Consider the following 15748-nt stretch of genomic DNA (forward strand, 5'->3'; position numbering starts at 1 on the left):
AACAAGCCTGAATTCAGCACTTTAGCTCAAATTGAATGTGTTATATTGTATATTATTAATGGAAGCAGATTTACTCCATACAAGGTAAAACATCCATCTAGTAACGACGAGACTTTGGAACAAGGACATCGCCTTGTCAGTTTCACCTTCCATCATCTGCGGTAGCCATCCTTGAATAGAGATCATAGTATGCACCCTTTTTCTTGATGAGTTCGTCATGGTTGCCTATATACATTTGTTTTTCATGAATTCAACGACTCTTGCTTGCCTTTCAAAATCACAACAACAACAGTCATACCCTTTTCTACAACATTCCCATCCGCTCGTTTATCTCTACCAGCAGCAGACAAGACTACAATCAAATCACTGTTCTTTATGGTACTAAAAAGCAGTTGAAAAGCTTGTTAGGCCAAGTAAATCACAAACAATGTCGGACACGCCTGAAATCAGAGTTGATAGCACTGCTGTAATCAGCGCTCTGTAATGTTGCCAAAAAAGGGTTCAAATACCTAAGCCTGTGAGCCACGACAAGAGTGGTACGCCCAATCATGATCTTCTCTAAAGCGTCTTGGACCAATTTCTCGGATTGTGAGTCTAGAGCACTAATAAAACGATATATGAGGCCTTCAGCTGAATTCCTCTCACGTTCAAACTTGTTACAATGGTCATACCTTGTCGCTTCATCTAATATAAGCACTTTTGGATCCTTTAATATCGCTCCTAATTGATGTAGAGATACCATCAGCCATCAGAAGACTCAGATCCGAGAGTGAAGAGAGACGTACGGGCAATTGCGACTCTTTGTTTCTATTTCGACAATGAAAGGCATGAAAATCAGAATTGGCGAGAAAAACGAGGGGCGAAAAACAATGAATGGCGAAAGACGAAAGTACCTGGCCACCAGACAGACTTGCTCCTCTCTCTCCAACCAGCGTATCATATCCATCAGGAAAGGTCCTATTTTTTGGTGAAAATGTGAACATCGTACCCCAAATACGAAAAGGTATCATATCGACTGAGTACCGATAATAAAAAAGGGCGTAACATACATAATGACGGAGTGGATATTCGCCTTTTTAGCCGCTATCTCAACCTCGTCTCTTGTAGCGTTCGGCTTCCCGTATCTGATTAAGGGTCGAACGAGTCAGCCAAAATGACGAGTTTTGTGTAACAGATATCCAGACTACGTCTTATACTACAAACAGATGTACTTGCCGAATGTTTTCAAATATCGAGGTGGCAAACAGAACCTAAATGATGGAAACAATTGGTAGGGTAAATACGTTAGTCATGGCAGAACGCAAGATGCTGAACATCAATAATTCCTATACTGTTGTCTCTGTTTTTGTAGCTTTGCACAGATTCCGCCCAAAAGCAAACCCAAGGAACTCACCGGTTCTTGAGATATATACCCAATCTGTTGACGAACCCAACTTGGATCCAGATCGCGCAGACTGATATTGTCTAGAAGTATATCTCCAGAATCTGGATCGTAAAATCGTTCAATTAAATGAGCTACGGTAGATTTTCCTGCACCAGAGGCACCACAAAGTGCGACGACTTTGCCAATAGGTAGTTCTAGATTGAGCCGTTGTAGAACTAGTTGATTTTTACGTGTCGGATATCTACAATCAATTCAAGTTGATGAGTTGAGATCAAAAAACAACGAGAGCAAGCCATAACGAGGAGTGCGCTGATCAAAGGCACTCACGCAAACGACACATTTCTAAATTCAATATGTCCACTAAAGCTATCAGGTTTCAGACCTCCTTGTATGGGTATACTTGACTGTCTTTCCATATATTCAAATACTCTGGCAGCAGAGCCGAGAGCTTTGACAACTTGGCCGAACAGCGCTCCAACGAGCATGGCCGATCGCTGAGCACTCTGAGTTGCCACCATATATGACATTAATTGACCACCCGACATTTCACCTTGAAAAGTCAGTGAGAAACCATGAGCAGTGACCGGATATATATTATTTGCAGAACTCACCTTGAGCCACTTTTGCACCACCTCCATACAGGATAAAGAGGATCATGAAGCCAATGGACGTGTTGGTCAACCCTAAAACAAATGAGGATCGAACGAATTATATATTGGACATTGAAGACCAACAGTGACATGTAATACCTTGGAACAATCCAATATGAAATCCCAAATACGTATTCAACGATGCAGATGATTCAGCAGCCTCCAAATACCGATCTCCTTCTCGTCCTTCAGCTGCAAATGCCCTAGCAGAAAAGAGGTCCCGCTGTCACCTGCAGAAACTCCAGTTGCACGAGAACGCTGCTTTACCTTACGACCCGTATATTGGAAATGGCTTCGCCAGCAACTCCACTAGCAATCGAGTCACCAACCCTCGCAGACTTCGATATCTTTCTCAAAAACATTCCATAGAAATTCATCCCGACGTATATAATCGGCATAATCTTTATCATTGTCCATGTCAATGGCGCAGAGAGTCTCCACAGTTGGATGGCAGATCCGATGAGCTGAGTTATACATTTCAGGCCTTGAGTTATGCATAGTTTGAATGTATGCTTGAATTCAGAAACGTCTTGTGTTAGACGGCCAATGACTTCGCCTTGTAGGTGATTATCAAAGAATCCCTGCAAATGATGCATGTAAGTAACGAACAGGGCTACGTGAGCGAAAGTCCGAGGATGGTTTTGTTTTCCATCTTTTCAACACACCATTTCTTGTTTCATAACCGCCGAGAACAAGTCTGATCGTAGTCTCGTTGCAAGATTTTCACCAAGACGTGATACTAGTGCCACGTCGATGAATGTCAAGAGTCCTACGTTATAGCAGAAAGAATAGGGTTCCAGAATGAGTCCGTTGGGTCACAGAGAAGGCGAAAAAATACTGCCGAATTGAAGATCGTATGCGTACCTTGTCCAGCAAACAACCCCATCAACTTGAACGCAGGCACATTCAAAACCTGCAAATCCGTCGCACCACCACCACCGTCTTTAATCAGTCCCTGCACAACAGCAACCAGCTCTCCAATAGCAACAGGCGTCAAAATATTACATGCAGCACTCGCAACCGTAACAGACACAATGGCTAACAATAATGCCCAATCTGGAGCTACAGCTCTAGCAATCTCTTTTAACGTTGATGATGTCGATGGGTCTAGTGCTGGTTTGACACCTCCTTCTACTAGATCGTGGAGCGAATCATCGTCATCAAGGTGCTCGTTTGTTGTAATAGGTTTGAGTTCTAGTAATGGTTTTTGACGCTGCAGACTACTGGTTTCAGCGTATATGCTGGTATATGACTGGTATGCGAATGCGAGTGTGGCAGATGGTAGGATTACCGCGAAACCGAGTTTGAAGAGGCTGTTATAGGGGGAATGTCGTGATCTAGAGTGGTCTTGAGTGAAGCCTAAAATTGAGCAGGATTCAGTCAGCATTCCAATAAGTATTGAGCTCGTTCAGCACGTAAAATACCTCTCCTCCATGTTGGATTAAAGTGCGATCTGCAAAACACGAATGTTGAAAGTTAATGTTTGGATTTCTTTCAGTTCCAATCACGGCAAAGCAGCAATTCAACGGCGAAATCGACTATGAATTTACCTGTTAAATACAGCTTTCAACCATGAATGCGATATGGAACTAAATAACTGTTGTTGCTGAATTCTAAAACATCCAGTGGCAGAAACTCTCGAGACAGTTAAGCATCCCAGAAAGCCGGAGTTCATCGCTCAGAAATTAGCGATCTTCACAAAGCAGCAGCCAACGTGCTGTGGTCTCCAAGTTGCGCCTGTTTCAAACACGGCGTTTCATTGTAGAAACTGCCAAATCAGATGACGAGAGAGCGAAACACGAAGATTGGCTTTACCACTACATTTAAAACTTTTAATGCTATTGTGACTGATATGGTACAAACTGCTTATATGGGGTATGTGTGATGTAAAACAGTAAATTGATCAGAATGTGCACTATTAAAACGATCAAGAACGTGTTAGTTCCAATGTTGACCAGTAGACATGAAAGGAACATCAATGTACACTTACAAAACAATCCTCCAATGGCATATCTAAACATAAGGTCGAGCGTGTGAGCAACGAGCAAAAAACGCACTTTTTGCGACAGGATACTCACAGCAGTTAGGACACAATCCAGGCACCTCCAGCTTCTGATATGGATCTGATCCCAAACCTTCAATTCTCTTAAATATCTCATCTTCATCATCTTGACGAGGTTCCACTACTTCTTCAGGCTCTGGCAGTGGCGGCTGTAGTCGGCTAACGTTATTGTTACCATTATTACTGCCAGTTGGACCACTAGACTCAGCAGGCTGATTTAAAGAAGACGATGATTGACCACCACCACCAACCAAATCAACAGATTTACTAGAACCATGCATTGGCAAAGTCTTTTCTCCAGCACTTTTCCCACGATTTCTTCCTAACGTAGCCTCCCTCTCCAACTTCGCAGCTTCTCTCTTTATAGCCCGTTCGGCATCGTCCCTCCTCTTTTTATCAAGAGCAACAGCTTCAGCAAAGCTCTGAAAAAACAAATCCAACGTTGAGAATAAATGACTGGGCTCCTTCCCACTATTCGAAAACGAATCTCCACCACGTGGTTTATCATATAGTGGCTGATAGTCGGCTGGATTATCACCAAAGTATTTGACTGCATCCGTCCATGCGACCTTAAAGGTGTTTAGTTGATCGCGTATGAATAAGATTCGTTTCTTCCATTCTTCAACAGAGGGGGCAATCTTGTCACTATATTCACGAGATGCCCATCTATAATTCGTAATTCCATTCAATTGACTTTCGAGTTGACCGAGTTGACCAGCGATTTCCCGAGTATCGTAAAATCGTACTACTTTTAGATCGGCAAATTCATTTGCTATATCTAATACGTCGGGGCGACTTAATCGCAGATTCTCTACTAGAAATGTCAACATACTAGATTTTCGATCAGCTGATTTTACATCCTTCAGTTTGGCTAGTGCTTCAATCTTAAACCCCTGGGCTCGTGCAGGAGCATGGCGTTCATTCGATGCCCCATAATCATAGTTGGATAAATTACCAAGCTTCAAGACAGAAGCTAATACAGTCTTCAGATTCTCTGATTGTCTCAAATGTTCAGCGACTTCTGTCATCTTGGACATTTTAGCCTGTATATCGGTGGCATCTGTATCCAATGATGCCTTGAACATGAAGGCAGCTTTATACATGGTGACATCCTTATCCTTCATCATATCAGCTAAGAATTGATCGGGTGGTGATAGTGGTTCTTGATCACTTTTACCAGACGAGATATATAATTCCAACATTGACCGTTCCTGTGGTGTTGGCATGAGTTGATCGAGTGCAATCAAATCGTCACCATCTAGTAATGACTCGTCCAGATCTCGTAATGCTTTTACAATTAATTCAGCATTCAGTCCGCGTCTAGTGAATCTTGACATTCCAATAGCAATATTATTGGCTCGTCTCATATCCAATACAGACGACACGGGTGACCTATTAATGTGAAATAGAGGTCAAAATTGGCAAGACAAAAAAAGTCATCGGGGATCTCGCTGCATACGCACTTGTTGGTCTCTTTTGGCTTTACTTCAATCTTGGCCTTGCTCTTATCATTGGTAACTACGAAAAGCTCTAAAAACGCAAAATGGTGGTCAGGACAAAACCAAAAAACGAGTCTGCCATGACATACAGATAATTTACCTTCAAACTTCTTCACATCCAACGACAAATCATCGCCCTGATCACCTAAATCAGCCCACACAGAACCTGCGAGGACGGAATTATCACGAATTTCGTTCCAATGCAATTTAGCTCGCACTCGTTTAGCATCTGCAGGTGGTAACGAAGGTGCACTTCCCGGCATTCCTGGAGGTGGCGGTGGCGGGGGAGGACCTCCAAACATTCCAGGAGGAGGTGGCGGAGGAGGTGGTGGCCCGCCAAAACCATCCATTCCTGGAGGAGGAGGTGGTGGTGGCGGTATACTGGCATCACGACTAGATGGCGATTGTGGTGATGTTATGGGCAACATATCCTGCACGCCATTATTAAAGCTCTTCCGCTTATTCCTAGATAATGATGCTGTAGGATCAATCTCATCTTGGTCGAGCACATCAGAGCTATTCGTTCGTCTAGCCGTTTTGGCCTTTAATTCCGCAAATACATCACTAGATGAGCCACCATACAATTCAGCTTGTTTGGCTGCTGCTGATGCAGCCTCTATTAAATCCTGATTGAGGGTACGTTCTCCACGTGCTGATGCTAATAATGCGGCAATCATATCATCGACTGTCTCGGAATCCGCTCGACCTCTAGTTTTACTGCTGGTATTATTATAACTTGACGATCCATAATTGGCATCCTCCTCATTCATTAGCAGTAAGGATTCTCGTGCTCTTCTCACGGCGGATTCAAGCACTTCAGCTTGCTGTGATTCGTCCAAACCTTCAAAAGCTGATTTGGTTTCTGGAGCTAAATAATCATCCCATTTAGCTCTTGCTAATAATTCCCGGAGTTTCCGAGTCTTAACATTCGTTGTAGACCCGGCAGAACTAGATGAGAACACACTAGATCGATCATCATCTCCTCTTCTTCGAGCATCTTTTTGTGGCCTAGACGGAGCCGTCTCTGACATGATACTATTATACTTCATGTGCAGGGCTTGATCATAATTGTCCCTGCTACTACTGCTATTGTTGTTATAACCATAGTCTGATTCAGCACCATCGATCGTATATAGGGAGTCAGGTCGATCAGTGGTTGCTCTTAATGGCGCAGGATGATAATTGCCTCGATTTGGACGATCCTGTATTGTCCTTGAAGCTTTTGGTTCGGGTGAATCAGATAGCCTCATTCTATACGACACCTCACGACCCATTTGTGCTAATTCCTTGGTGATGGTTGCAGTAGCACTAGACTTGTTTAAAACTGACGATATGTATTCATGAGCGTCATGAATATTGTTGTTTGTCCGTTGTAATGCCAAAGAAGCTAGATATGGGTAATGGTGAGTTCTATGGTAAATTCAATACATCTTCCAGAGATGTTGGTTTCTTTGCCTAGACCATAACGTTTGCGATGGGGAAAAAAGTAGACTCAACTTACCCACTATTCTGGTACTCCCCAGCTTTTCTAATGACTTGAGTAACCCTTCATCAACTTTTACATGATGATACTTAACGAGTCTGACTAGACATTTCGACAATCTTCGATCCAAGTGGTCTACATACGTAACAGGTCTAGCCTCACTGCTTGAAATATCCCCATCACTCAAATCACTAAATATCAAATCCATTGAGAAATCAGTCGAGAATCTCCCCTCATCTATATCTCGTTTCGCCAACTCTAAATCTTGCATGGCTACTCTTATAAGTCCATTCGGCATAAATCCAGTATGGAAACTAAATCCAGCCATAGTCGTCAGCTGAGACGGGTTGCGGATTGGATCACTCCAATGAAAGATTCGTACAGCAATGTCTTTTTCGAGTACAAGCGGCAGTTTCCGAGTTATATGGAATATTATGTGGTAGCCATCACTATATACAGGTGGTAATTCGTCTCCGTCGTGCTGAGCTCCAGGCATAGCTGTAGAGTAGATCAGTTTGCCCTCCTGATAGATTTCACAGCCAGGCTGGCAGCCACCCATTCCATCAAAGTTCGGTATGCTATTCAACATGACTCGATGTAATCTTAATGGCGATGGGTTGGGCGGTACACCCTCCAATAGTAATATGTTCTCAAAGTATTGTACATATCGGCGCTGTGACGTTGTAATCCATGATTCATCGTTTGGTGTTCGTCTAGATACAAAGTATTGAAAGGCTTCGGCTGTATCTTCAAACAAGTCTGCGTATCGAAGATAACAGGCTACAACTACGGACGTCCTCGAGTATCCATTCGTACAGTGCACTATCGCTACGTTCCCGCCGTCCATGGCCAGCCATGAGGATATAGACCTCACGATATCGAATATGGTCTTTAGGCTCATTTGATATGCTTTCGTCATGCTAAACGATACGACTTGATTATCGAGTGGTGCGGGATCATAACCAGGAGACGTGTCACCTGTAGAATCATTTGAATGAGTTCAGCGTTGGGTCACTCTCTTTCTAGCGAAAATCACTCTTTTTCAAACGGAGAATCACCGTTTGATACGCACCGGCCAAGTTCCAGACCATATACTTTTTCCCATATCTAGCTGTAAGAAACACACCCAGCTCTTCAACATTATTCCTTCTACTCTTCTTCTCGGATCTATTCTTCCACGGCAATCCACACGCCAATACTCGATTTGTGATTCTCGTTACATCTAAATTCTGCAGCAAATCATAAAATCTAGAGTCTCGAGGCATCGGAGGTGCTGGAGGGCCAAGAATTCTAGAGACTTTGGGTCGTCCTTGGGCATTCACTAGAGGCAGCGGTGCAGCCGGTAGTCTCCTTGGTTCGTTGATGAAGAAATCATCGTGGCTCACTAATGTTGCTCTACGTTTCTCTACTGGTAAATTCGAAACGACGTTGACTGACTGAGCTACAGGTGGCCGAGGAGATCTTGGCTGTTGCTTCGGCGAGTGCCCGTATGCCGACATTGTTTCAAAGAGTGGTGTTCTGCGTTTATGATCCAGATTGATGCTCTTGTTTGGTTGACTTGATATAGTAGCTTTAGCCTTCGTCCTAGACTCTCCTCACACTCGAGGCAACAGAAATTAATGTTGTTGGATTGTGCTGATGTTTTGACGACAAGGAAGGAGTATTGAGACCCTATACAGATATATCACGTAAAGAATGATATAAGTTGATTCAACGGGCCTGGTTTCAGTAAGTTGTTTGAGTCTTTGAGTTCCCTTGAATCGACATCGACACTATTTTCACGAATAAACAAGACATTAGTGAGATCAAAGTCGCGGTGAACTCATACAGGCAAGTTGAAACATATTTGAGAGACTGTTACCAACCTTCTTTGCTTTAATACTGCCTGATTGGGACACCTGACAGCTGACTTTAAAACTTCTGTCTTTTCAGGAATACAGCTCACTTGTTGCATATACATTTCAAAGGATGCATTTGTATTGCTTTATACTCGCTGCTTTATTGGGTCTATCTACTGCACGACCATTGCAATACTCCTTCAGGCACTTCTGCCCAACATTTGATCGCAGATCAGCTGCACCAACATCAGTGCATGCGCTCAACATTGGAGATTTCAAGGTTATAGCTGCTTTGGGAGACTCTATGACCGCTGCTTTTGCCGCAAAGAATACTCGACCTTTAGGTGTCATACCTCTTGAAGATCGCGGTGTAAGTCTACGTTCTAGACTAAGATCTTGATCTCCAAGAACACTATATTAATCTTTGCCTGATGGATCCAGATCTCTTTTTCAATGGGAGGTGACTCGGATGCTGTGACAGTGGCCAATCTGATACGTCATTTTCAACCTGAACTCGTTGGAACATCAACAGGTTTGTGTTCGATGTTGTGTTAGCAGGCGCTTCATGAAGCAACGAGTGGTCGATCTTGACTGAGTGTTGCTCGTTGCTGATAATGGCAGCCAAAAGAGCGAAACTGTCCAACCACAAGTATCTAACGGGCCCTTTTATTAACTCATTAGGCAGCCAAGTCGCCGAAATATGCACATCAGACAGATGCCCAACCGTAATCCGCAACGTAAACCAGGACGGGCTCAATGGGGCGCTGTCAGGAGCCGTAGTCGCAACCCTGCAAACAGAACTAGAATACATCCAAACTGAAATCCTTCGTCGCGACGACATTGATTTCGTTCATGATTACAAACTCATCAACATACTTATCGGTGCCAACGATCTATGTAGTGGATGTAGCGCATTCAACAACCATCCAACCCCCGACGAATATCAGGAAATGCTGACGTCTGTGCTGGATAATATTAGGAGTAATATTCCACGAGTGCTCGTTAATGTTATATTACAATTCAATGTATCACAAGTATGGGACTTAACACATAATATCCCGTCTTGTCAAGCCAAGAGGGCTGGGGGACTTGTCTTTGAATGTACCTGTGCATTCCTGGGCAAAGACAACTCGAGACGACAGATGGATGATTTGGCTTACGAGTACAGGCAACGTGCCAGGAATGTAGTTGCATCGTATACACGAGACGACCCATCATTTGGTGTTATACTTGATCCGGGGTTTGAAGGTATTGAATTGAAATCTTGGCCATTGGATATGTTGTCTACTGCAGACTGCTTTCATCCATCTGGACTGGCGCATAGTACTATGGCGAGATCAGTTTGGAATAATCTCTTCAGGAAGCAGGAGGAAAAGTCGACAAATATTGATGTGGCCAATCTCCCAGCTATATATTGTCCTACAGCTGATGATATCATACACACTGATTGAATTTTGCAGATTATGCTGTATATAGCAGCTTGTATAACAGTAGTGCACATAGCAAACCATGTATATGTATATGGCATCAACATTACTTGGAACTCTTTTGGGACGTACAGGTTTTGGAATGAGAAATGTGTGTGCAGTTGTAGATAACGCTTGTTTATATGAGAACTTTGGGACTGCTTTTTTTAAACTTCGATACGACGAGATGCAAACTCGTCCAGCATTTGAGCAGTCATATCCAATGTCTCGCTTGTCGAAGACGAAATTCCACCGGCACCATTTAATCGTGGTCGACCTCGTCGTTTGTGTACTGCATCGGTACAGTCTCGTCCCATGGACGCACATCGATTACATGGGCGGGATAAATCACATGCTAGATGTGCTCGTTTGCAATTTGTGCATGCTGTGAAATTGAAAGTTTGGTGAGAGAATGTTGTCATGGAGGTGTAAATTTTTTTTTGAGAGAGGGAGATTTGCTTACCATTAGGTATATTCTTCCTCTGTGCCTTCTTCATTTCAGCAGCTGTCATTGCAACACCATCCAATATCTCGGTCTTGATCACTTTCTTGACCTTCTTGGGACTTGCAGCTGCAGATACCGATGCGCTTGCTACAATCAGCTTTCTCGAAAATGATTCTCGACTTGGTTCATATCCGGCAACGTAATTTGGAGTTGTTCCGAAATGAGTCGTGTGTTGGTGTCGATGTTGGTGATGTTGGGTGGTCGTAATGGAAACCTGTTCCTTGACTTTAATAACCGTGGTCGTCACAGGATGTGCTGATGCGTCCTCTTTTGTCCAAGACACTGGACCTTCCACACGAGCAAATTGAAGAGATAGTAAAGTGTTTGCTGCCGAGGTAGGATCTAGTTCGTCGATTTGGTTGCCTTCTGGTGTTGAAGCCACGTACGAAGAGGGTGACTGCTCAAAAGGGTTCAACCGCTCCTGTGGCGATGCCGAGTCTCGTGTTGATGGTGCATATGAAGAGGCTGAAAGACCCGCTGATGATGTTGGAGATGTGGAGGACGGAGGAGTGAAATAAGGATTGTAGCGATGCGGTGGTGGTGTCCGTGTTGCTAAAGACTGGTGTTGATGATGCTGTTGCCACTGATGATGTGGCTCATAGTGGTGATGCGGCTGGTGGTTGTGATAATGCTGTGGCTGATGATGATGGTCATGGTGATGGTGTAAATGCGATGTATAGTAGTGCTGAGATGGGGAAGTGGCATTAGGTGGTGTTGGGAGCCTGGTTGGCGAATAGGGAACGCGAGTTGGTGAATGTACATGAGACGAATATCCACCTCGTGGTGGAATCATCATTTGATGATGAGCAGAAAGGTGTGCCTGTGGGTGATACGTGGAATGTGGTGGTTGTTGTGATGGTGGTTGAGGAAACGCGACATCGGGGTGATGATATGTAGCATATGGCCTTGTATGAGCCAATAATGAGTCCACAGACGAGTTGGAAGGTATAGACATTATAATATAAACCTAAGAATGATTGATACACCACGTGTTATGCGCCGGCAAGGTAGACAACGAGCCAAACTCAACAATGGTACGAGTACACTTACGACAAATGAATCCCTAAAGCAACAAAATGACCTCGCCGACAACACCCTACCAAACGTTGACGATGCAACCTCCCCGTTTTGCGAGAAATTAAAGTGCTCTGTTTTAAACAATTCGGCGTTGGGCCTTTTGGGTTGAGAGAAACACGACAAATAAATAATCTCCAGAAGGGTAAAACACAGGGTCACTGAAGAAATCGTGATATTTGATTGGCTGGAGTCGTATTCCCGACAATTATCTCCTTAGCGCAGCCCTTTGCCCGAAATGAGTGAATGATGTGAAGGGATTTGATGTCACTTGATTTGGCCGCGTTGTGATATAGCCCGTACGCGATTTTGAGACATGATTCTACGTGAATTCACGAAATGGGAAATAGGATGTTTGACTTGAATTGATTTCATAGTCTTGCTTCTTGATTGACTGTGCAAGTCTTAACCCACTAAAAACCTCAAATCTTGTCCAAAACCCAAGAGCGGAGGAATAAGAAGCTATGGGAGGTGGAGATCTGGTAAGTATAGTGCATCCGCTAGTGCATTGAGTGTCCACCTTTACTTCGAATTCAACAAACACACAACATTAGGCACATCAACATTCTCACCGACATTTCTCCAAACTTAGAATCTGAAAAAGTCATGGCATCCAGCGACATTAAGGAATATCGAGAAAGTATGGAAACTGGAACGCAAGGCCGACGACGAAAAGAAGAAGCTCGACCAGCTACGGAAGGAAAAAGAAGAGGAACGTCAATTGGCGGAATTGCAAGAATTGCAAGAGGCTGCTGGATTGAGGTACTGCAACTAGAATAAAGATATATTGCTTTATTTAAAGTCCTTTAATGACTTCTCTACGCATACTCATGCGTTTATCTTCTACTTAGAAAACGAAGTGAACGATTAGATTGGATGTATGCTGCTGGTCCAAGTGGAAACGCTTCACTCGTAGCTGAAGAAAAGGAAGCCTACTTGTTGGGAAAGAAGAGAGTAGACAAGTTTTCAGATGCCGCTGTCCAATCTCAGCAACTTGTTCCAGAGGTTTGCATGTTTAGAAACCTAGAAATCTATGGCCCACCACTTTCTTGCTCACATACTCCCACTCTCTACAGGCCACATTAAACGATAAATTCGACTCAACAGCCCGTCTAGTCTACGGAATGACAGCAAACACCATCAGAGACACCCAATCCAAAATTCGCGAAGACCCGTTCCTCGCCATAAAGAAGCGTGAACAAGCTTCAATCCAGGCTGTCATGTCCAATCCCATACGTACCAAGAAACTCAAAGAAGAATTAGGCATTGATGATTCAGATAAGAAAAAGAAGAAGAAACATAAAAAGGATAAGAAGCGACATCACTCGGATGATGACGATGACAATCATAGTGATGATGGTGGTAGTAAGAGGAAGAGAAGGAGGTCTGATTCTATAGAGGATCGTTTTAAGAGAGAGTCTTCTCCTTCCACGCGAGAACGGTCTCCCCTTAGGAGAGAACGGTCTCCTCCTAGAAGAGAAAGGTCTCCACCACCTTATGCAGGACGAGCTGCCGCTGATCTAGATTCACGAAGAGACGATTCCCGCAGTCGGTATAATAATAGTAATAATGGACACCTTGTTGACGATGACAGGCGAGATCGATACAAGGGCAGTCGAGAATACACAAACGGGGCTTCTAATCGGGATTATCCTCGTCGAGATGATTATAGTCGTCGAGACCAATACGATGATCGAAACAATCATAGTAATAGTAACAGACCACCACCACCACCGACACGACTACAACCACAACGACCAAAAGATGACGAGTACAAGAAGAAGCAGGAGGAAGAGCGACAAGCCAAAATAGCAGCCATGATGGAAGCAGCTGATTCCCATGAACTAGAACGTAAACAACGAGTCTATTCTCAGAAGCAAGCCGAGCAGGCTGAAGATGCAGTAGATGATGAAGCACGTAAAAAGAGATTGAAGGAGTCTGGATCTATGGGTCAAGGATTTAGTATGGACATGCACAGAAGCGTGTATAACAGCGCCAATACTAGTGGCAGTGATATGATTAAGAGGAATCGTGCTTTTGCACAGAAGGGTGATGCGGATTTCTTGTCAAAGTAGTCCTTCACGTCTTTTTAAACAGTTGTATAAATTACGCCTTGTCTTAACACGTAAACATTATCGCAAGATAGATAGTTTCAGTGATACTATTTTATTATTGTTTTATGGTTGCGACAGAATGGGGGTTATTTGACAAAGGAGGATTTCTATATACACTCATCCCCAAAAATAGAGAAAAAGCTAGTGTGTTGTTTGTACCAAAAGATAATTATTATTATAACCCAGGCCCACTCCCCAAAAAAAGTCCTCTAATTCTCCCTCCCCACTTATAATAAATGTCCATCCCTCCCTAATAGTAAGACGTTGGTGGCAAAACACTAAAATAGTGATTTGATGATTCGACCGATCCCGGGTACCATCCCAAATGACACGTACTTGCACGGTTCCCAACTACATCTTCCGGCACCTCAAACTTCATCGTCGACAGCCCCTGGCTCTTGCTATCCAAGACATGTACCACCACATCCCTCACAAACAACCTCGTAAAGGCGAGTATACAGATAGCATCGCCTAGTTCTCCGGATGTAGATATACGTGTTATATACCGATTGAAGAGCTCGTCCTGGTCTGTTTTATCTGTATCGTCTGATGACATGACGACTATATCCTTGTAAATGTGTGGGTTGATGAGTATGTGACGAGCGATGAGGGCTCGTAGTTTGAGGTGGTTGGCTCGAGAGTAGCCAGAGTCGGAGAGCTGGTCGCAGAGGGCTTCAAAGAGGCAGTCACCCGATCTAGAGATTGAAAAGGTGTGGTTAGTTTGTTGAAGTTTGGTGTTTGTATGAGGTGTGTTATGAACGACACGTGCAGATAATGAAACAGCAGTATAAAACGATCGGAACAATTAAATATTACTGAATAAGAAACAAAAAACGTACCCAGGTGTATCCCTGATAATAAAGTCTTCACTCTCCAGCAGATCAAACAATACATCCCGTGGAGTCCGCAGCAACCTTGACCCAAGATGATTCAAACCATTTATAGATATATTTGATGCGGTAGACGATGAGAGAATCCGTTTATTCGATGCATCCGACGATGACGCTAGAATGTTGTGATTGTCATGTGATGGAAATGTGCTGGTGAATAAATCCGTCGAGGTTGATCGAGACAGGTTTCGTGGCGAGGAGGCATCGTGTATGGGTATGCGTCTGGATCGAGGGCTATTCGGTATGCTGACCGGGCGACTCGAGTTGGTATTGGCATTGTTTGTTATGACATGGTTGGTATGCGTGTTGACGAGTAAAACGTTTTCAAAGGGATCATAAACAGGCATTATATATGTGTCCATGCGAACCATGGCTGGCTATAGGTTTTGTGTGGATGCTGGTTGGTGTCGCCTTCTATTTGGTTATATGGTGTTTGATCCACGCCTTCTATGTTTCGTAGCTTTGCAGAAAAACTCGAGTCGTCACGTCACTTTCAGCCCCATGTCAAGTTTCTGGAGGTTTCTCGAAGAGTCTAGTAAGGAACACAACGAAGGGGGAGTAGATTACGTGTCAATATATACTTGATGGACGAATCCCAGTTCTGAACTAGCCAGATCCTTCCGCATCGCCTCTTCATCCTATAACACCACAGAAAACAAAGCCCACAATTCATCCGCCCAACCAAACTTTCAAGGCAGCAAACCAACAAGGACAGCTCCTGACGCGTTTTCACTATTCACATTATCACATTAAGAATAATAGGCTAAATGTCCATTTTATTTC

At 43.6% G+C, this 15748-nt stretch overlaps 4 protein-coding genes across 4 annotated transcripts; 2 read left to right on the top strand and 2 right to left on the bottom strand.

Annotated features, from left to right (window-relative positions):
* Window positions 1-142: 142 nt before the first annotated feature.
* SmJEL517_g04398 (uncharacterized protein) lies at window positions 143-8577 on the bottom strand (the record flags this gene model as incomplete). Its single annotated transcript, XM_031170326.1, has 21 exons — window positions 143-225; window positions 299-381; window positions 510-602; window positions 672-720; window positions 786-807; window positions 894-957; window positions 1050-1124; window positions 1204-1250; window positions 1394-1625; window positions 1712-1934; window positions 1996-2067; window positions 2134-2237; window positions 2302-2615; window positions 2700-2803; window positions 2899-3393; window positions 4025-4047; window positions 4109-5488; window positions 5560-5626; window positions 5696-6982; window positions 7097-8056; window positions 8151-8577. The coding sequence occupies 21 exons, from the start codon at window positions 8575-8577 to the stop codon at window positions 143-145; spliced, it is 6204 nt and encodes a 2067-aa protein (XP_031023735.1).
* A 469-nt stretch (window positions 8578-9046) lies between these two features.
* SmJEL517_g04399 (uncharacterized protein) lies at window positions 9047-10367 on the top strand (the record flags this gene model as incomplete). Its single annotated transcript, XM_031170327.1, has 3 exons — window positions 9047-9286; window positions 9358-9448; window positions 9598-10367. The coding sequence occupies 3 exons, from the start codon at window positions 9047-9049 to the stop codon at window positions 10365-10367; spliced, it is 1101 nt and encodes a 366-aa protein (XP_031023734.1).
* A 182-nt stretch (window positions 10368-10549) lies between these two features.
* Window positions 10550-11842, bottom strand: SmJEL517_g04400 (uncharacterized protein; the record flags this gene model as incomplete). The annotated part of the gene is made up of 2 exons (XM_031170328.1): window positions 10550-10767; window positions 10846-11842. The coding sequence occupies 2 exons, from the start codon at window positions 11840-11842 to the stop codon at window positions 10550-10552; spliced, it is 1215 nt and encodes a 404-aa protein (XP_031023690.1).
* A 583-nt stretch (window positions 11843-12425) lies between these two features.
* SmJEL517_g04401 (uncharacterized protein) lies at window positions 12426-14036 on the top strand (the record flags this gene model as incomplete). Its single annotated transcript, XM_031170329.1, has 4 exons — window positions 12426-12443; window positions 12554-12723; window positions 12813-12966; window positions 13038-14036. 4 exons carry the CDS (start codon window positions 12426-12428, stop codon window positions 14034-14036), a joined length of 1341 nt encoding a protein of 446 aa, XP_031023689.1.
* Between the last annotated feature and the right edge of the window lie 1712 nt (window positions 14037-15748).

The sequence above is a fragment of the Synchytrium microbalum genome (assembly GCF_006535985.1).
Source record: "Synchytrium microbalum strain JEL517 chromosome Unknown SmJEL517_scf0029, whole genome shotgun sequence".
NCBI lineage: Eukaryota > Fungi > Chytridiomycota > Chytridiomycetes > Synchytriales > Synchytriaceae > Synchytrium > Synchytrium microbalum.